Source organism: Ammospiza caudacuta, chromosome 24, assembly GCF_027887145.1.
Source record: "Ammospiza caudacuta isolate bAmmCau1 chromosome 24, bAmmCau1.pri, whole genome shotgun sequence".
Taxonomy (NCBI): domain Eukaryota; kingdom Metazoa; phylum Chordata; class Aves; order Passeriformes; family Passerellidae; genus Ammospiza; species Ammospiza caudacuta.
The window spans coordinates 3,646,156-3,667,078 of record NC_080616.1 but is presented as its reverse complement, the minus strand read 5'-3'; the positions used below and the strand labels follow the sequence as shown (position 1 = coordinate 3,667,078).

Below are 20,923 nucleotides of genomic sequence, written 5' to 3'. Positions count from 1 at the left end.
AAGGCCCAAACCCCTCCAGGGAGGCTGAGCTGGACAGAACTGAAATAAGACAGGGACTGAAGGGTTTGTTCTAGTTCAGGAAGACAACTGAGATCATCCAAAATCATCCCAAAAAACGATACAGGTGAGCAAAAACCAGCAGTGCCACAGGGAGTTTGACTCTCCAGCCTCACCCTCCCAGGGATGGGGAGAGCCTGGCTCAAACCCAGCTCCCATCCCTGTGGAAATGCTCTGGAATCACCACTTCACATCCATCCCAAACAAGGATTCATCCCCCATCTATTTAGGCATCATTTTGCCTCAAATCTCTCTCTCAAATCCACACCAGCAGCAGCTTTGCCAGGGACCTTTATTCCTCTTGCCACCACTTCCCAGCTCTTTATGGGAGCATCCATACCTATCATCCCAGCCTCTGTGTGCTCCCTGACCCCTCTCCCAGGACCCTCCAGCCTCTACAGGATAACAAGGCTGGTTTCCAAGGCCCTCAGGCCCATCCTGAGGGTGGAAGGAGAAAGAATAAGTAGGATTTAGGCAGAAAAAGGCATAAAACAAGAGGGGAACCACTGCTGGGCAGGGAATAGAGGTTTATTCATCTATTGCCTCCAGAAACTTGAGGCTGCTTTTAAAAAAAAACCAAACAAAATAAAACCTAAAAATATATGAATTCAGCCATTCCCAGCACAATGAGATATAATTTCATGAGTCAACTTGTCCTCCTTGCGTTTCCACCACCCTTTAGCCCAACACAAACGGCCCACGGGAGGGAGGGCTCGACACCAGAAGGAATTGCAGGGTTTATTTAGGATGAATAAGGTTTAAAAGAGGGGGAAAACCACCCCAACACCTCCTCCAGGGACTGCCCATCCACATGGACACCAGACAAGCTCAGTGGAGACGTGATGGAGGAACTGGAGAGGGGGTCAGAACCAGCTCCTGGGGGATGGAGATGTCCCAGCTGGGGCTGCTCGGCGTGGTGGGGAGCAGAGGGACCCCCGAGGTCCTTTAGAGGATGGAGGGCACGGGGGAGCAGGGGTGCTGCAGGGAGCAGGGGGAGCTGCAGCGGGAGGCCAGCGGAGCCCGGCGCGCCGCTCCTCCGTCAATGCTGCTCAGGCTCCGCGACTTTCCACAGCCTCGGGACAGAAAACAGACAGGTTAGAGCCCAGCAGCCTCCTGCCCAAAGCTGGCAGCACCAGGCTGAGCCCCACAACCCCGAGCAAACCCCTTAAAAAAATTCAGGAAGGGATTTTTGGGGACAAGCAATGCTCAGGCTCCGCGACTTTCCACAGCCTTGGGACGGAAAACAGGTTAGAGCCCATTAGCCTCCTGCCCAAAGCTGGCAGCACCAGGCTGAGCCCCACAACGCCCAGCAAACCCCCTTAAAAACTTCAGGAAGGGATTTTTGGGGATAAGCAGCTCCTGCAGAGCTTCCCACGCCCTTCATGGCCAAATCCAGGGCTCGGAGTCATCAATGAGAGACCAAATTGCTCTGGGAGGGTGTTGGGTTTTTGTTTCCCAAATTGCTCTGAATGAGGAATGAGTCTGGGGATTTTGTGGGCTGAAGCAGACGGGGGAAAAGCAGCAGAACTCAAACAAATATGGGATTTGGAAGGAGTGATTCCCCCAGCTCTGGTTTTTACACCCCTGTAGCAGCAGGCTGCTGCTGACACCTTTCTGTGTGCAAAGGAGCAGGTAGACATGCTCATTCTTTTCCATTAGAAATTGCATTAAAGAGCAAATATTTCTGTTTCTTTAAGCATGAGGACACTTCACACTGCCCCAAAGAGCCAGGAATTTCTCCAGCTTTTATTGAACAAGGAAATGTTCTCGCAGGTCAAAAGCCACTTTGCTTGCTGGGAAGACACAAAGTCTTTGCACTGAAAAGTGGACTTTTAGATCCACAAAGCATCACTGCTAAGGATGAGTCTGTTCCCTGGATCTGCTGCCAAAACATGGAAAATTAATGATGCTCCCAGCTGCGATGTGCCCAATGTCCCTGTGCCTGGACCTTCCCTGGGAGCACCTGGCTGAGCAAACCCAGCCAAGCCTGAGCCTTCCCAAGGCACCAGCGAGATCCAGGGAAAGCAAGGAGCAGGGAAGCAGCCTTTGTGTGGGGGGAGCAGAGGGAGGCAGCTCCTGACAGCAGAAAAACAAGGTGATGGATGGTTCCTTCAGCAGTGCCAGCCTTGGAATCCCTCCCTGTGTCCCAGCCCAGGAGTTCGTGGCACATCTTTGGGCTCTGCTGGTTTGGGTTTGGATCAATACTCGCAGCAGAGCAGTCACAGCATCACCTCACACACCCCCAAGGGTGTGCTGAGACAGGAGCATCACCTGGGAAAGGCTCCAGAGCACTCACTACCTCTGCAATTCTGGGGCTTGTCCCCTCTTTTTGGGTTTTCCCAGCCCCAGCAGGGATTCTCCAACCCCAACCCCTGAGGACACTCAGCTCCTCAGCTCCTCCAGCTGTGCAGCAGAGGCAGCTCCAGGGGGCAGAGGGACCTTCCTAAACCTGTTGCTGACTCCAGCACAGCTCTCCCTCCCTGCAGTGGAAGCAGGAGCAGCAGCAGGCCTGAGCAGAAGAGCAATTTCCTTATTTATCCTTGGCATGGATCCACACAGAGAGAGAGGAGGGAACGAGCACAGCCCTGAGCTGGGGTGAGCTGGGAGTTTCCCACCCACAGCAGCTGATGCAAAGACCACCCTGCTCCCCACAACACTCCCAAAAACTAATTTTTCCTTCCTCTTGCTCTTTTCCTGGGTGTGCTGAGCTCTTGGAGGAGCTCACGCATTTCCCTGAGTGTGGGAAGCAGCTGTGCTGAAATCCAAGTGGTCCCTGAGAGCTTGGGGTAACTCCAGGACCCAAACAGCCCCAACAGGAGGTGTTGTGGGGTCAGGGTTTGGTGGGAGCTGCCAGCAGGGCCCTGCTGATGGGTTTATGGGGTTTATGGGGTTTATGAGATGGGCTTTGCCTCTCACTCCAAACTATGATCAGAAAAGGTGCAAACAGGCAAAGAAACAGGGTCAAAATCCCACTGCTCACTCTGATTAAGTCTCAACCATCACATTTTGGGGCAGAACTTCATAAAGATGTTTGATTTCCCCACGGACCCTCTGCAATGCAGCATCAGGTGCAAACCTGCCCCAAGCCCAACATTTCATTCTCCCCATCAGTTTATCCCAAGCCACAATTGCAGGAGCACCTGGGAAGGAGCTCAAGACTCAGTCCCTCAAGGCTGTGGTGGTTTCCCACCACACCCAGGGCTGGATAAAGCCACAAGTGGACAAGGGGGTTGTGCTCTGCTAATAAACAGAGCTGGTGTCCCAGTAACTCACCCTGGGGCAACCCAGAGTCCCTGGGAGCGCTTTAGGAACTTTAGGAAAGGGTTTGCAGCCAATAAAAGAGTGCTGGGTGACCCTGGGGCTCCTCCCTGGCCATGGCACTGCTCCCTGCAGGCTCTGAGTGCTCACACAGGCACAGGCTGGGAGCTGTGCCAGAGGGATGGGGTAGAGCAGGGAGGCAGCAAAGGAAGGCAGGAAAAGGAACACAAAGAAGGAAAGCAAAGGCAGCACCAGAAAGGTGCTGCTGCTGGGGACAGAGGCCTGGCACTCGGCTCCTGTGGGGTTGGGGACAGGGGCCTGGTAAACAGATCCTGTGGGATTGGGGACAGACAGAGGCCTGGCACTCAGCTCCTGTGGAGTTGGGGACAGACAGAGGCCTGGCACTCAGCTCCTGTGGGGTTGGGGACAGACAGAGGCCTGGCACTCAGCTCCTGTGGGGTTGGGGACAGACAGAGGCCTGACACTCAGCTCCTGTGGGGTTGGGGACAAACAGAGCCCTGGCACAGCTCCTGTGGGGTTGGGGACAGAGGCCTGGTAAACAGATCCTGTGGGGTTGGGGACAGACTGAGGCCTGGCACTCAGCTCCTGTGGGGTTGGGGACAGACAGAGGCCTGGCACTCAGCTGCTGTGGGGTTGGGGACAGACTGAGGCCTGGCACTCGACTCCTGTGGGGTCCTGTCCCTGTGCAAATGTTGGCTGCTCCTCAGTCTCCCCTAGCCAGGCAACTCCAGCTCCCGTGAGTGTTCCCAGCTTGATCCCATCCCACATGCTCAGGCCATGTGGGAGTCACAGCCCTGCACTGACACCAACAGTGAAAATCAGCTGCACCATGCTCTACAGAGACAAAAATTGCTGCTGTGACATGTTAATAAAGCAGTTGGAGTGTTTTAAGACACACACAGATGTGGCATTTGGGGCCATGGGTTACCGGCCAGGTGCTGGGGAGAGGTTGGACTTGTAGAGCTCTTTTCCAGCCCAGGTGATTCCATGGTTCCATCCTCACCAGTCTCACTGGCTGGACTCACCCTGCCTCCATGTCCCTCCACCCAAACAGAGGACAGGGCTTTTGTGCCAAGGCAGGTGTCTGAGCCAGCAGGACACTTTTTTGGGAAGTGCTGGGAAGGACCCCAGTGCTGAGGGGACGTAAAGGCTCTGAAGCCATCCCTGGCAGCCAGGGAACAGAGCAACACCACTGCAGGCAGCCACAGGAGCAAAAACACATTCCACACAGGAATTCACAGCCCAATCTGCTCCAGGCTCAGGTCCAAGGGCAGGAGCAGCTCCTCTCTGAGCTGCCCCAACAAGACCAACCCAGAGTTGGGGTTAAACCACAATGGATGCTGAGATCTGCAGCTCATTCCCAAAGCAGCTCCCTCCCCTGATTTCCACAGCTTGCACAGACACCAGTACCTGTCCCAGGATCTGACAGATGGCCATCTGAGAGTCGGGCTCAGAACCAAGCTCATCTCAATTTGCAGAGCTGCCAACATCCCAGTACCAGAACAAACAGCCTCAGCAGGAGATAAATCAGGACCCAGGCAAGAGGAGCCTCTGCAGCTCCCAAGGGATTTTGGCTGGAGGCTGCTTTACCCCCTGGTCACCTCTGGCCATCTCTGGTCACCTCTGGTCATCTTTGGCCACCCCTGGACACCTCTGCTGATCTCTGGCCATATCTGGTCACCTCTGGTCATCTCTGGCCATCTTTGGCCATCTCTGGTCACCTCTGGTCATGTCTGGTCATCTCTGGCCATCTCTGGTCATCTCTGGTCACCTCTGGACACCTCTGGACACCTCTGGTCACCCAAGGCCAGCCCTGACCTCCCAGAACAGCCTCCCACCATCTGTCCCACAACCCAAGCAGGACAGGGGCACTGAGGTTCCCCTCAAAAAGGTCTCAATAATTTCTGGAGTTCCTCTGGACCCAGATCCAGCCTTCTCCAGCTGCAGCACCATTCCAGCAACATGGGAATGAGTGACCCATGCACAGCTCCTGTTTGGAAGTGTGAAAGGCACTCTGAAATTTGCAGGGGAGACCCCAGAACACCCCAAGAAGCATCACTACAGTGCCCTTTCAAAGAGCTGCTGTGCCACCACACAAGGACAGAAATCTCCTGGTCTCCTGTGATGGGATTTGAGAGTGAGTGAAAGCAGCTCTGGATCCTCAACTCTCAGAGCTGCTCCACTTCTCCTGGCTTCAGTGGGACCAGATTCAAATGCCTCAGCTGAAGCCTGGCTCCAGCATTTGCTGAGGAGGAAAATCAGCTCTGGTTTCATCTGTCTCCTCCATCCCTCCAGCTCAGCATTCCCCCTCCCAGTCTGGAGTGGGACTAAACCTCTCTCCCCTCTCCACATTCACAGGAAACGGCACTTCCAGGGAAAAAACATCAGGCATTTCAAGCAGATATTTGGTGGCACCCCAAGGATGAGCAGAGCTGTTCCTCTCTGTCCTCTTTCTGAGGCTGAGCAGCAGTGCCAAAGGGAATCCTTGATTTCCCAGGAGGAAACAACCAACTTGCTCCTACTACTGATGAATGTGATTGCACCCAAACACCTCCCTGTGTCCCATCAAAATGAACAAACCCTTCAAAGCTCCTGGGGAGCAGCTCAGAGATGCAGCACATCATCCCTGCTCCTGCCTGGTCCCAGCTCCCTGTGAGCAACGGGCAGCACTTGGTTCCAGGGAGGGAGAAGTAGGTCAGCTCTGCAGCTACAGCATCCCACACCAGCCTGGACACACAAAACCCTGCACAACTGGGAACCTGAGCTGTGCCCTAAGAGTTATCCCAGAAATCCAGGGTGCAGAAGGGTTTTGGGACTGGAGTTACCCTCTCTAGGGCTGGAGTGCTGAGGGATGGGCAAAGGAGCAGAGAACTCTGAGACTAGGTTGAAGATTATTTTGTTTTGTCATGGGAAAAAGAGTTTTGTGTTTTCCTGATTCATCTCCCCGTCAGTTTCCCATGGAAAACCTCAACACATAGCACAGCTCCTGTTCCAAGCCCAGAGGAGCCTTTCTGGCAGCCCAGAGCTGCCCTAAGAGTTATCCCAGCAATCCAGGGTGCAGCTGGGTTTTGGGGCTCTGGATTTATCCTCTCTGGGGCTGGAGTGCTGAGGGATGGGCAAAGGAGCAGAGAACTCTGATACCACTGTTGGGGAAGATGAAACAGGAAAGCCTTATAAATATGATTGCCTGGCAAAAGATTTTGAGAATATAGAAGCTATAAGCGAAATTGAAATGAAAGCAAGCTTTGAGATACTTCAGTTACTGAACAACAGGAAAACAATGGTGTGGCCAGCTGAAGGTGATCCCCTTTTGATGGAACAACACCCTCTGCTTGCAGACAGGCCCAAGGGTCAGAGCAGACCCTACAGCTTGGCAGAAGGGGCCCAAAGAGGAGTTTTTAGGGTTTAAAATGTAACACAGTGTGGTAATGTAGTGATTCTTATAGGCTGTATGTAAATGCTATAGGATTTTTATCTTGTACTAGATTGGTTAGTGAGAATCAGAATATTCAACACAGAAAATGATTTATTGTATTGTAACGGGAACCTCACTCTCTTACTCTCTTATCCTCTCTTTTACTCTCTCATCCTCTTTACCACTCTCTTGCCTTCTCTCTCTTTACCTCTCTCTCCCTCTTTTGGGCCTGGCAGCTCCCAGCAGGGCCCTGCACCCAGGCCCTTTGCAATAACCCACAAGTTCCCAGCCCTGGCTGCAGAGATCTCTCATCTCTGTCCATCCCCACCATCCTACCCCCCGACGCTCCTACAGACCAGGTTGAAATAGATTTTGTTTTGTCATGGGAAGAAGAGTTTTGTGTTTTCCTGACTCATCTCCCCCTCAGTTTCCTATGGAAAACCTCAACACTTAGCACAGCTCCTGTTCCAAGCCCAGAGGAGCCTTTCTGGCAGCCCAGAGCTGCTGGCAAGGCAGTGCTGACACATCTCAGCTCCCCACGCTCGAACCCACCAAAAGCCACCACAGGGGAGAGCAGGGGAAAAGAGTCTGGGTTTTTTTTTTTTTCCTGCTGAAAACCTTTTGGTCACCTTCAGTCACAACCTCACCATGTCCCCAGGAGAGATGTCCCACACACACCATCCAGAAATGAGGGGTTGAAACCCAGGGAGAAGAGCTGCAGGGGGAGAGGTTGGAGCACTGTGCACCCAAGGAGGGCAGAGCAGCCAGCATTGGGTCACAGACCCCAAAGGGGAATCACAGACCTCAAATGGGAGTCACAGACCCCAAATGGAGGTCACAGACCCCAAATGGGAGTTACAGACCCCAAATGGAGGTCACAGACCCCAAATGGGAGTTACAGACCTCAAATGGGAGTTACAGAACTCAAATGGGAGTTACAGACCCCAAATGGAGTCACAGACCCCAAATGAGAGTCACAGATCCCAAATGGGAGTCACATATCCCAGATGGGAGTCACAGACGCCAAATGGGGGTCAGAGGCCCCAAATGGGGGTCACAGACCTCAAATGGGAGTCATAGACCCCAAATGGGAGTCACACACCCCAAATGAGAGTCACAGACCTCAAACAGGGGTCACAGACCCCAAATGAAGGTCACAGATCTCAACTAAGAGGCACAGATACTAAACAGGAGTCACAGACCTCAAATGGGAGTCACAGACCCCAAATGGAGGTCACAGACCCCAAATGGGAGTCATAGACCCCAAAGGGGAGTCACAGACCCCAAATGGGAGTCACAGAGCCCAAATGGAGGTCACAGACCCCAAACAGGGGTCACTGGGGAGGAGAACACTGGGGAGGAGAACACAAAATGTGGAGCCAGCATGGAGAGATGTGTTGGGTGGAGGTGAAGCAGATGGGCAGGAAGATGTGGGTTTGGGGTGCAGAGGACAGCCAGGCACGTGGATGGAGATGAACCAGTCTTGGGTCAGCCCAACAAACCTACACTCAACCTCCACGTGTCCCTCCCCATGCAAGTCCTGCTCGCACCTCCAGCCATTTTACCTTTCTGGATGCCTCCATCTGCTGCACAGGAGAAGTCCCCCGTGGCCAGCAGGAAGCACGTGGAGGATTTCTTGTTCTTGTCGCGGGTGCTGGAGCGCCGCATCGGCCGCTGCTCCTCATCCATGGGGGACAGCGGCTGCTCCTCGTCCGACAGCACCACGTTGGCCTCCCCATTCTGCTTGGAGTCTGCAGGGAGGGAGGGAGGTGCCACAGAGCCATCAGCAGCTGGCAAACTGTGAGAGTCTGTCTGAATTTTCCCTCATTTGCCTCACCATCGTCATTTGGGGACCACTGAAGAGAAGACCCCCCCCGCTGTTGCAGACATATTTTATGAAAAATCCTTTCCTTAGGATTTTTCCTCCTGAGAAGCTGGGAGGCCTCAGGGACAAAATGTAAACAATGATTATCTGCTGCTGTGGAATGCAACAGGTGCATCTGTGATTGGTCTCATGTTGGTTGTTTCTAATTAATGGCCAATCACAGTCAGCTGGCTCAGACTCTTTGTCTGAGCCACAGCCTTTGTTATCATTCCTTCTTTTTCTATTCTTAGCTAGCCTTCTGATGAAATTCTTTCTTCTATTCTTTTAGTACAGTTTTAATATAATATATATCATAAAATAATAAATCAAGCCTGCTGAAACATGGAGTCAGATCCTCGTCTCTTCCCTCAACCTGAGACCCCTGTGAACACGGTCACACCCCCCTGTTCTCTTTGTAGGAGAAAGTCACATACACCACAGGCCCGAGACCTGAGCACAGTGCTACCTATTGTTCACAGGTGTTGTTTGCTGTATGCTACACTGAGCCCAGTGAAAATAAGAAGGGGGCACCAAGGCCTTTGTGCAACAACAGCCTGGGAAGATGTCCCACCTCTCAGCCTGGCTGGACTTCTCCTGAGTTTCAGGTGATCCCCCCACAGAAGACCCTCACCTGTTTTACAACCGCCGTGACAGACAGACTGAGATGTAAGAAGCTTCTCCATCAGGGACTGAGACATGGAACCCCCATGTGAAAAGGCCCCTCTGCTCCTTCCAAGGACTGGGACTGAAACCCCCAACCCAGGGCAGGTATAAGGGGGAAGCAAGCTGACCAAAGCGAGATGTTTGCCTGCAGGCTGTGACCACTGGACCAAGAAAACAATGGCTCTCATTTACTGCTGAGAGCATGGACTACCTGTTACATCTATTCCTTATTGTATCTGTTTCCCCCTCCTTCGCAATTTCCAATAGAGTTATCATAATAAAAACCTCTGAGTTAGCTAGAGATTTTGAGATCTCCCCGACAAAACAGGTGGATCCTTGACTGGACCAAAGGACTTCATCTCTATGTTTGGTAGCTATATCCCTCTCTCTCTCTCTGTCTTTCTCTCTCTTTTCTCTCTCTTTCTCTTATTTTCCTCTCCCTCAATCCCTCTATCACATTTTGCTGTGGCTGTTCAATAAAGGTGCATTTGTTTTGATTATCACTTCAAACCCCCTGTGCCGTGTCGGTTCTTTTTGCGCCCTGAGAACAATCCACAAACCATCATGAACTCCATTGGTAAGGACGGATCATGACACAAACCCACAGCACAAACTGCTCAGGGTGGCCAGGAGGGGCTGGTCAGAGCGTGCAAGAAGCAGAAGAGCAGGCTGCAGGTGGCCCAAAGCAACACCAGCCAGTTCAGCTGCTGATTTCACCTGGACACGCTCATTTAGCACAGCCAGGGGAGCAGGACTGTCACAGACATATTTTATGAAAAATCCTTTCCTTAGGATTTTTCCTCCTGAGAAGCTGAGACGCCTCAGGGACAAAATGTAAGCAATGGTTATCTGCTGCTGTGGAATGCAACAGGTGCATCTGGGATTGGTCTCATGAGGTTGTTTCTAATTAATGGCCAATCACAGTCAGCTGGCTCAGACTCTCTGTCCAAGACAGAGAGATTTTGTTATCATTCCTTCTTTTTCTATTCTTAGCCAGCCTTCTGATGAAATCCTTTCTTCTATTCTTTTAGTATAGTTTCAATGTAATATATATCATAAAATAATAATTCAAGCCTTCTGAAACATGGAGTCAGATCCTCGTCTCTTCCCTCTTCCTCAGACCCCTGTGAACACAGTCAAACAGGACAAACACAGATATGATTCCAAGCAGCTCCAGTCCTGCTGAGGGTTATAAAACCTGCTGGGGATGAAACACCCCAGGTTTTGTGAGATCCACCCACCCTAATTGGAGGGAATTAGCTCTCCAAAATTCACACTGCTGAGGAGCGGGCTGCTCAGGGTGGTGGGAAGTGCTAATTTATGTCCCCTGGCTCCCTGGTTCCTTGGGTGAGAGGATGCTCTGCCACGTGAGGCCCTGGCCTGGGCTCCTGGCTCTGACTGCTCCCTGCTGCCAGGGCCCCTGGGGCAGATGGGATTCACAGGCATGTGGAAAAAGGAGATTTATAAAAGGAAAGAGCTGTTTGGGGCACCCAGATCTCCCTGTTTCCTCAGCAGGGAAAGCCCCATCCCTGGTAAACACCTCAGTGTTGGTGCAGGACACAACCCCACCATGGTGCCTCCTGTTTCAGACACCCCAGAGGTGCCACTGGCAGCAAACCAAGACAAAGGGGGCAGAGCAGCCGCCAGGGCCAGCACTGACTGTGGGGCAGGGCTCACACAGACCCCCAAAGGTAGCCAGGGGATGGTGCCCACAGCTGCCCACGGCTGAGGCGGTGCCTTCTGCTGAACCTAAGAAAAGGATCACCAAACCTCTAAACTTTAGCCCAGTGCATGAGACAAAAAAAAAGAGCAATGTCCAGGGACTGGTTTAGCTCAGGATTTGGAGCAGCAGCACAGGGATTCTGTCTATCAGCAGATGAATAAGGAGGTGGGGTCAAGCCCCGGGGAATGTCCCTGGATTTACCAATTTTGGTGAAAGTTACCCTGATTTATGGTGGGAGAAAGCAAAGGAAAAATTGTGCCAAGGGCATGACCAGACTAACATGAGAGGAGGGCGAGTGGCCTTACCTCTGTCACTGTGAGGGAGGGGTGGGTTAGGCAGGGACACCTTGAAAGCCACCTCAGCGGCTTGATCTGTGCCATCAGGAGGGAAGGATATGGACTTTGGGAAAGCAGGTAGCCTTTTCCCCCTGCTTGGATGGGAGATTCAACCTGCAGTGTCCTGCTCCACCAGCATGGCCCCCAACACCCTTACACCTGAGGGGCCCCACCCAGAGCTGGGACACAGGGGATGGTGCAGGACCAAACAAACTGCCCTGAGAGCTCCCGGAGGTCTCCCCCTCCCTCAGCCCCACTTTTGGGGTCTCACCTGACCGTTTCCTCTCAGTCACCCCCTCCTCCACTGCCAGTGGGCACGTGTCGCTCTGGGTGCTGTTCCGGGGCGAGTTCTCCTCGGATTTGCCGTAGGTGGGTGAGTCCAGCTGGGCTGGACGGGGTATATGCTTTTTCTTCTTCTTTGGCAGCTTCTGCTTGGCCATGGCCAAGGAATAATACATCCCAAAGTTATTGACGATGACGGGCACAGGCATGGCGATGGTCAGCACCCCGGCCAGCGCGCACAGGGCGCCCACCACCATCCCTGACCAGGTCTTGGGGTACATGTCACCATAGCCCAGGGTGGTCATGGTGACCACGGCCCACCAGAAGCCGATGGGGATGTTCTTAAAGTGAGTGTGGTCGTTCCCGGTGGGGTCGGACGTCTTGGCTCCGATCCGCTCGGCGTAGTAGATCATGGTGGCGAAAATCAAGACCCCCAAGGCGAGGAAGATGATGAGGAGCAGGAATTCGTTGGTGCTGGCCCGCAGAGTGTGGCCCAGCACGCGCAGACCCACAAAGTGCCGCGTCAGCTTGAAGATCCGCAGGATGCGCACGAAGCGAACGACCCGCAGGAAACCCAGCACGTCCCGGGCAGCCTTGGAGGACAGGCCACTGAGACCCACCTCCAGGTAGAAGGGCAAGATGGCCACGAAGTCAATGATGTTGAGCAGGTTTTTAATGAAGAGAAGCTTGTCTGGGCAGCAGATGATGCGAACCAGGAACTCGAGGGTGAACCACAGCACGCAGACCCCTTCGATGTAGGTGAGGATGGGCTCCGTCTCCACCTTGTGGGTCAGCAGCACCGTGGTGGTGTTGCCCACCACCAGCGTCTCCGTCACGTTGACGTTGATGTTGAAGGCCTCGTGTGTCTCCAGGCAGAAGGTTGTGATGGAGACCAGGATGAAGAAAAGCGAGGCGAAAGCAACCACCTGTGAAAGTCAAAGTTACACGGGCTGTGAGCTGATGTGGGGCAGCCTGTTCTGTCTGTAGGAGATCAAGACACTCCAGATGCTGCCACCCACTGCCCCAAGACCAAGGATGGAGAATGAATGGGGATCCCTGGACAGTGCCTGGGGCCATCAGTCCAGGACCTTCTCCAAGTGCTCTAATCAGTGCAGGAGAAGGTGTGCTGGGCTCCCCAGCTGTGCAGTGGTGGGGATGAGGAGGAACTGGGACAGTCTGGGACTGGAGCAATCTTCCAATGGGAACAGACATGAAAAGGGAATTTTGACAGGACAAATTCAAAGGGCTTTCCCCCACATTCATCACAAACCCCTCCAGATGCCAGGTTCACACTGTTCACAGCCATGAGCTTTGGGGTCTGGATGTGTCAGAGACATCATTCACCCCCCTCCCTGAGGGTCAGTGGTGGGTGATGTGCCCACCACAGAAGGTACAGGACCAGGGGAGGAGCAGGCAGAGCTCAGCCTCCTGCTGCTACCTGCACCTGGTGACATCCAAATGTTCCCATTTCTCTGCTCTGCCCAAGCAGGGAGATCATTGTCCCCTCCATGTCACCTCCTCCTCCCTTCTCCTCACCATGGATGTGAGCAAGGAGGGGCCAGCAGCACGCACTGGAAGTCACAGGCTGTGTCACAAAGTTCCCCCTTGTGCTCCCATCAATCCTGCTCAGCTCCCTCCCTCCCTCACAGTGAGCCCATTACCTGGAGCATGTTTCCAAAAGCCACCCCCCAAAAAAACCCCAGCTTTGTCACCATGATATTTTATAAAAAATCCTTTTGCCAGGATATTTTCTCCTAAGAAGCTGACAAGCTTCACCTTCTCCAGGTTTTGCTGCTTTGGAATGTGATCTGGAGAATTGTTTACCCTGCATGCGAAATCGTTTTTACTTGATGACCAACGACAGCCACCTGCGTTGAGGCGGTGAGCAGCCACAAGATTTTATTATCATTCTTTTTCATTCCCTGCTAGCCTTCTGATGAAATCCTTTCTTTAGTATAGTTATAATATATCATTTTCTTTTAATATAATATATATCATAAAATAATAGATCTGAAACATGGAGTCAAGATTCTCATCTCTTCCCTTGTCCCTGTGAATATCACCACACAGCTTCAGAGCAGAAAAACTCTTGTTCCACCTCCCTGCAGCACAAAACTCCGGTGGTTTCAGCTTCCCCAGAGCAGGTCCTGCTGCAGCCCCTGTGCTGGACGTGACCTTTTGCTGTCAGAGCCACCCAAGCGGCCGCTCCTGGCGGAGCAGCACCGTGAGGCTGCTCCAGGCACAGCCCGGATCCTCGGCTGGAGTGAATCAGCAGCGGAGACAGCCTGAGTCACGCTGGAGGAACACCCGACCCCCGGGTGCCCTGCGGCAGCCCCGAGCCTGCCTGGAGTGTCCTTAGGGCTGTCCCCAAGGGCAGAGCCACATGGGGCCACCACGGACAGCACCAGCCCTGCAGGAGTTGGGTGTGAAGTTTAAATCTGGTGTTAAATAATGAAGAAACCTCTGGAAGATGGTTTTCCTGCCCCACTGAGAGACACCTGCTTGGGGATGCAGTGAGATGCTCTCACCTCTCAGTCAGACCCCTCTGGACTGTGCACGGGGATTCGGCTCTGAGGGCTGACCTGTCGTGTCCAACAAACAAATCCAACACAATTGGGATCTTAAAGCAAGGCCAGCTTAAGCAGACAAGTGTCTCTACACTGTGGTGGCACAGCCAAAATAATCCGCTTTTCAGCTGAGGGCTGAGTCACGTTCCTGAGCTTCCCTGTATGGGGGATCTTGGGAAAACCTGAAGAGTAAAAATTTAGACTTAAAGCAAAGTAGAAAGGAAAAAAAAATCACCCAGGAAGGGAGGGAGACCATGCAAATACTTGAGTAATGAAGCAGCCCTGCTGCTGGGTGTGAGGTGAGACCTGATTTAGCCCAAGGAGCAAAATCAGCCTTTAAAAATAGAAGTTGGGTTCACAGCCAGTGCCAACCATTGTGTCCCCCCAGAGTGCTGCTCCAGTTCTGTGTCTGACCCAAGATATCTCACCTCAGCCTCAGTGTCTGCTCCAAACTCAAGTCCTTTTCCAAACCTGCCTTTAAATTAAAATAAAATCTATGTATAAACCCAGTACTACCAATACACACCAAACAAGTCCTCCAGAACCTGCTGATGTTCTACACAACATTGACCTGCACTCAACAGCTTGCCATAGGTGTCACCAAAAAATCCATGACCCTACAGAGGGTCACCAGCCTGAAAGTCCCCATGAAAGTGAGATCAGGAGTCTCCAAGTTGGGCTGCAAAGGGTAAAAACAACCAGGAGCTGCACGTAAGGAGAGTTTGGACATGGAGATAAAATCCCAGCCAGGGCAGTTCCCCATGGGGAGGAGAAGTGTAAAGCTCCAGCCGGGACAGCGGCTGCACCAGGGACCAAACATTCCCAGAGTGAGGAGCCAGGGACCCCATGGCCATCGATGGTGCACAGAGAAGAGGCTAAAACATGGGAGAGATTTCCAACCACACGCTCACAGTGCTGCCAGCTCAGGAGGAGAAGTGCTGGAGGGAGGGAAAGATGGAAATAACGAGGAGCCAACTGAGGGGCTGCTCCGTGGAGAGGAGGAGCGATGACCAACAGAGAAATTCAGCTCTGGAGACTCTTAGTCACGGCTGCCATACGGAGAGGGAGAGTTTACATGGACAGCCTGGGACTGCTTCTTCCCAAGGTTTGGCAACCTGCTGTCCAGCTGCTCCAGCACATTCCTGCAGCCAGAAGCACCTCTGGGGCTCTGGCAAGAAAGGGGGAGACCCCAAAATGGGGTATCAAAGACATCCCAACCACTGCTAACCTCACCCACCACCAAAGCCAGGGCAGCAGCAGGAATGTTGTACCCACACAAATCCCACAGCATCCTGGTGCTGGATGGTGGCTCCAACCAGGAGCTGGGTGCACTCAGGAATTTGGGCTGGTTGCATTGCTCTGTGCCTCAGTTTCCCCTCTTGCCAGAGCAGTTCCCCTAAGCTGTGGTAAAACTACATCGGTATTTTTTCCTGTTGCCTCTGGAAGTTGATCGTTCCCATGGCACTACTGAGCTGAACATTTATGTAGAGCAGTGAGAAGGAAGCAGGGAGATCCCAGAACAAACTGGTCCCACTCCAGCCCCAGCTGAGCCTCAATCACCACCACCTCTGCTCCCTCCAGCACATTCCTCCTGCTAAAGCCTTTCCAGGATCAGCTCAGCACTCAGGAAAAGCAGAACCAAATGACACCAAGGGGAAAAAAAGGACTTGAATTATTGTGCCTGGGTTTATTTTTAATTTTGTTTAATTTTTTATTTGGAGCTTTACACCACTCAGAGCATCTCTCTGAGGTGAAGAGCCCTCAGAGATGGGCAGAGGAGGGGGTACCCTTTTAAAATGGGTTCAGCTCTTGCTGCCCAAGCATTCTCTGCATGTGTGTGTGTTGCTCTAACATTTGCTGCAAAAACACCTCCTTGCCAAACTGACCCCTGCCCCGCGTGCTGCTCGTGGGTGTGAAATGCCTGCAGAATTTCTTACCATTGATGGAGTTTTTTACACCTCTAAATGCATCCAGAATTCATCTCCATCCCAACTGCCTGCCTGGGTGTGTGTGGCAGATTTATCAGCTGGGCGTGCCAGGGGCTGGGTGGGTATTGGGGGGTCGGGGCAGAGCTTTGGGGATGATCTACGGGGAGCTGGGAGAGGAGACACATGCGCAGAGTGGCGCCTGAACACGGGCTGGGAGCCTGCAGACACGTTGGGGTTTGGGGGACACGTCCTGGGCACGTTGGTGCATGTGGGGAGGGACAACTTGGGTGCCCAGGGAGGGTGCAAAGGGGCCTTGGTTTTGGGGGACATATCCTGGGCACCTTGGTGGGGATGGACAGCATGGGTGCCCAGGGAGGGTCTGGGTTTTGGGGGACATGTCCTGGGCAGGTTGGTGCCCGTGGGGAGGGACAGGGTGCATGCCCAGGGAGGGTGAGGGTCTGGGTTTTGGGGAACAAGTCCTGGGCATGTCCTGGGCCCATAGAGAGGGACAGCCTGGGTGCCCAGGGAGGGTGCAAAGGGGTCTGGGTTTTGGGGGACATATCCTGGGCACCTTGGTGAGGATGGACAGCCTGGGTGCCCAGGAAGGGTCTGGGTTTTAGGGGACACGTCCGGGACATGTTGGTGCTCATGGGGAAGGACAGCCTGCGTGCCCAGGGAAGGTGGGGAGGGGTCTGGGTTTTGTGGGATGTGTCCTGGGCACGTTGGTGCTCATGGGGAGGGACAGCCTGGGTGCCCAGGGAGAATGCAAAGGGGCCTGGGTTTTGGGGGACATATCCTGGGCCCATAGAGAGGGACAGCCTGGGTGCACAAGGAGGGTCTGGGTTTTAGGGGACACATCCTGGGCATGTTGGTGGCCGCGGGGAGGGACAGCCTGGGTGCCCAGGGAGTCTGGGGGGGTCTCTACTGTGTGGAAGAGCTCACATGTGCACACACACGGTGCCAGGGCCATGTATGGTGAGGGGACTGCAGGACCCTGATGGGGTCTGTGGGGTGTCAGCAGCACCTGATGGGCTCCATGAGTCACAGGGGTGACCCTGGTGGTGATAGCAGGCAGGGGGTGCAGTGGCACAGGGTGTCCTTTGGGGCTGTGGGCCCTACACGTGAGGAGCATGATGAGGATCCTGACCCCCAGCCCTGACCTCCACTCCACACCTGGGCTGTTCAATGTGGGTTTTGGCATGGTGCAGCCCAGCAGGAGGAACCCAAACATCCTATCCTAGAGCATCCTGAAACTCTGCCAGGAGTCAGCCCTGCCAAGGACAATCCCTCATCTCTGAGTGCCCAGGAGGTGCCTGGGGAGCGCTTGAGGGTGCAAAGGGGGCAGGGATTGTGCTTGCCCCCAGTTTCAACCCAGATGTGATGCTTTGGGAGGTGATTGGGAGACAATGGAAGAGGTGTCCTGTAGGATGGGACATGGCTCATGTACCCCACAGCAGGAAGGGGACAGTTAATGCAGACACTCTGCGTTTTGGGGGACACATCCTCCCAACACTCTGGGTTTTGGGAGGGCCTCACATAACCCACCAGGAAAGCCAGCCTTGCCCTCAGGGGTGGGGAGGTGAAGACACAACCCCAGCACGGCCCCATCCATCCCACCTCCCCTCCGGCGTGTTTCAGGAGCTTACCCTTGCCGCCTTGGACGAGTAGGGATCCTCAAAGAGCGCCCACATCTTGGGCTGCCAGTTCCTGCAGCATCCACCCCCTCCAGCCGCCCCTGCTGCCCCGGGAGGCCTGTCATCCATGCCCAGGCGCTGCAGGGCCATCTCCCTACCCCCTTCCTCTTCAGCCTCCTCTCCAGCAGCCCCTCCGCCAGGCTCGGGACTCTCAAAGATGTCCAGGGCCTCCTCGGCGTCGCGGTGCTGCCGGTAGGTCATCCAGCAGCAGGGCTCCACGTCGGTCTCGTCGATGCCCCAGTAGGTGAGCTCCTCCTCGAAGAGGGGCCCGCAGATGTCCGCGGGGCAGTGCAGCTTCCCCGTGCGGTAGTAGTTGAGCACGTAGGAGAAGATGCCGGGGTGCCGGTCGAAGAAGAACTCGTTGCTTTTGCCATCAAAGTCAAAGTTGCTCTGGGCGTCGGGGTCGGCCAGCCAGGCCAGGCGGGTGCCCGGCAGAGTCCGCAGGGTGCTCTTGTAGGTCTCATGCCGGGTGCCGCCCACGTTGATGGTGATCTTGTCCGACTCTTCCCCTTTGCCCATCTCTTCCTTCAGGCATGTTTTGGAGGGTGGTTTGTTCCCAGACTTGCGTCCACGGTAGGAGGAGACACACACCGAGCTGATCATAGATTTCGGTGGATGGGAGATGCCCACAACGTGCACCCTTCCTCCGGGCGAGGAGCTGGGGCTCGGCCAAGGCGGGAGGGGAGGACGGAGACGGGACTGGGGAGGGGAAAAGGGGGGGCTCAGCCTCGGCTCTGGCCTCGGGGGGAGCCGCGCCGGAGCCGCGCCGGACACCGCAGGCAGCCGGGGGACAGCAGGGGAGGCTGCAACCTCCACCCCCTCCAAAGCCACCCCCCCAAAATAAAACCGCCCTAAACCCGGAGCCAGCCCAGCCCCGCCGGGCAGCAACAAGTGCGGGATGGAGGGGCCAGCAGCGGGCGGGGGGGTGCGGCAGCCGGGGGGATGCGGGCCCGGCCGGGAGGATGCAAGGGAAGGGCTGGGGGGATGCCGAGCCCGGCCGGGCGCTGTGTCCCCCCCTCCGCTCCCGGTACCTGCAGCGCCCGGCGCGGGGGGGCCCCGCCGCCCGCCCCTCCCGCTCCGGAGGCTCCGCGCTCCCTCCGCCCCCCCGGGCCGGGCTCGGCGAGCAGGCGGCGGCCGGGGGGGCTCGGACCCGGTTAGCGGCGGAGAGAGGGGGGGATGGATGCGCCCTCTCCGCCTCCCGCTGTCCCTCCCTGCCCGGGGGTTCACGGCTGGCCGGGCCGGGGGGGCCCTGTTGCGCCCCGGCGGTGCCTCCTCCCCGCGGGGATCAACGCGAGGGAGGCGGCGGGAGCGGCTGCGGGGCTTTGATAGCGCTGGGAGCTCGCGGTGGGGTTACGGGAACCGCGGACCCCGCGCCCCAGTGCCCAGCCCCGCAGCGCCCAGCCCCGCACCGCTGCCCTCCCTCCCATCCCCACATCCATCCCTCCCCTCCATCCCTCCATCCATCCTTCCCTCCATCCCCTCCACCCCCAGCCCATCCCTCCGCCTACCCCCGGCTCCCCCGCACCCCCCGGCACCGGGCTCACCTCCCCGCGGGGCCCGGCGTGCCGCTGAGGGTCTCGGGGGGTCGGTGTCAGCGAGGAGTGAACCCCGGACACCCCAGCTCCTCTTCGCGCCGGAGGGGAAATGCAGCCCAGAGCTGCCTGCGGATCTGGAGCCAGCTCTTGGCAGAGGCTCCCGCAGATCCCATCCCTCCCTGGCTCGCAATGCCTCGCTCACCGAGAGGTCAGCGGAGACCGACCCCGGGGCCGGTGGGGAGCTGGGCGGCTGCACTCGGGGCTGACCCCCCTTCCCTCCCACCGCCCTCCCCGAGCATCTCCCCGCCCTGTTTCTGCTCCTGCGTGCGAGCTGCCCCTTTCCGCAGCGGCTGCCGGGGCTCGGGGTATCAACCACCCCCAGACCCATCGATTCATCCCCTAAACCCCCATCCCTGGGGGGCTCCGAGCCCCCTGGAACGCTGCTGGTGCTGAGCTCCGGGGCTGGGCAGGGCGTGCGGGGCTGCGGTGCCCCCGGGCCGAGGCTGCCCCCAAGGTGGGGAACTGAGGCTCATCCTGCCAGCGATGTTTACTTCTGCGCTGGCACTGCTGCACTGAGGGCTGGGGGATGTTTTGGGGTCATAGAAGGGGTGCAAATCCAGCACAGGCCTGGCATTGGGGTGGGGGGGCTCACCCAAGAGGGACAGCACTCAGTAAGGGAGTTTTCGGGGACATGGAGGGGGGGATGCTGCCTCAGCACCCCTCTCTGCACCTCCCTGTCACCCCACCAGAGCCCCTCCTCACCCCCTGCCCAGGTTTGTCCCCCCTGTTCGTGATGCGCCCCCCAAAATCCATTGAGCACTGGGGCCAGCCGGAGAAAACGCTCCACCCCAAAAAACCCACGAGGCACGAGAGAGCCACGCTGCGATCTTACCACCGAGAAAGCCCCAAGAAAGCTCCAAGTGTGACAGCAACTCCGCAGCTGCCAGGGCCGGCTCCGGAGCGGGTGGAGGCTGCCGAGGCTCCACACCCGAACCAGCCCGAGCTGCACCCGCGGGAGAGCCTGGAGCCCGAGGGAAAAGCGTGCTGGAAAGATCGAGCCTTGCATCACCGGCCAGGCATCGCAGCTCGGCTCCTGAGCAGGCCAGGAGTGAGGGATGCTGCGACCTGCTGCTGATGGTTTATCTGTTTTATCTGCCGACTTTCATCCCGCCAGGAAAAGCTCCGTGCACCCGAGCGCGGCCGCTCCTGGGGTGGGAGGAGGTGGCCAAGCAGACAAATGAGTTGTTTCTGGGGAAAGGAAGAGATCTTTTAGCCAGCAACACCCGCCCAAAGCTGTCTGCTCTCTCGAAATATGCCTTCTGATTTTTAATGTCCATGGGAAAGGGAAAAAAAAAGGAAAGAAAATAGAGAAGGAGAGAAAATGGAAAGAGCTGGATAAATAAGGGCCTTTTTGGAGGAGGAAGGAGTCACTTCTTGCCTGCAAGGTATCTGAGATAACATCCAAAGGATGGAATGAAGAGCAGGACCTGGAAGATCTCAAAAAAAAAGAAAAAAAAAAAAAGAAAATAGAGAGAGAGAAAGGAGACAAAATAGAAAGATCTGGATAAATAAATAAGGGCC

The 20,923-nt window shown here is 55.4% G+C and overlaps 1 protein-coding gene across 2 annotated transcripts; it reads right to left on the bottom strand.

The window, feature by feature from the left end:
* Nucleotides 1–1,002: 1,002 nt before the first annotated feature.
* Nucleotides 1,003–20,408, bottom strand: KCNC4 (potassium voltage-gated channel subfamily C member 4). Of its 2 annotated transcripts, XM_058819443.1 has the most exons (5): nucleotides 20,235–20,408; nucleotides 17,760–18,506; nucleotides 11,608–12,544; nucleotides 8,317–8,502; nucleotides 1,003–1,130 (listed from the first exon to the last, which is right to left on the bottom strand). In XM_058819443.1, the coding sequence occupies exons 1-5, from the start codon at nucleotides 20,406–20,408 to the stop codon at nucleotides 1,003–1,005; spliced, it is 2,172 nt and encodes a 723-aa protein (XP_058675426.1). The 2 variants fall into 2 exon arrangements, with proteins under 2 accessions (XP_058675426.1, XP_058675427.1); XM_058819444.1 differs by lacking the exon at nucleotides 20,235–20,408 and having other exon boundaries at nucleotides 8,317–8,431; nucleotides 11,594–12,544; nucleotides 17,760–18,410.
* Nucleotides 20,409–20,923: the final 515 nt, after the last annotated feature.

Excerpts from the sequence above, each read along its gene's own strand:
- KCNC4 (XM_058819443.1), bottom strand. The coding sequence starts at position 20,408 with ATGCAAGGCTCGATCTTTCCAGCACGCTTTTCCCTCGGGCTCCAGGCT. Across the intron at positions 12,545-17,759 it reads ACTCGTCCAAGGCGGCAAGG|GTGGTTGCTTTCGCCTCGCT; the intron begins GTAAGCTCCTGA and ends TGACTTTCACAG. Across the intron at positions 8,503-11,607 it reads GACTGAGAGGAAACGGTCAG|ACTCCAAGCAGAATGGGGAG; the intron begins GTGAGACCCCAA and ends CCCTCCCTGCAG.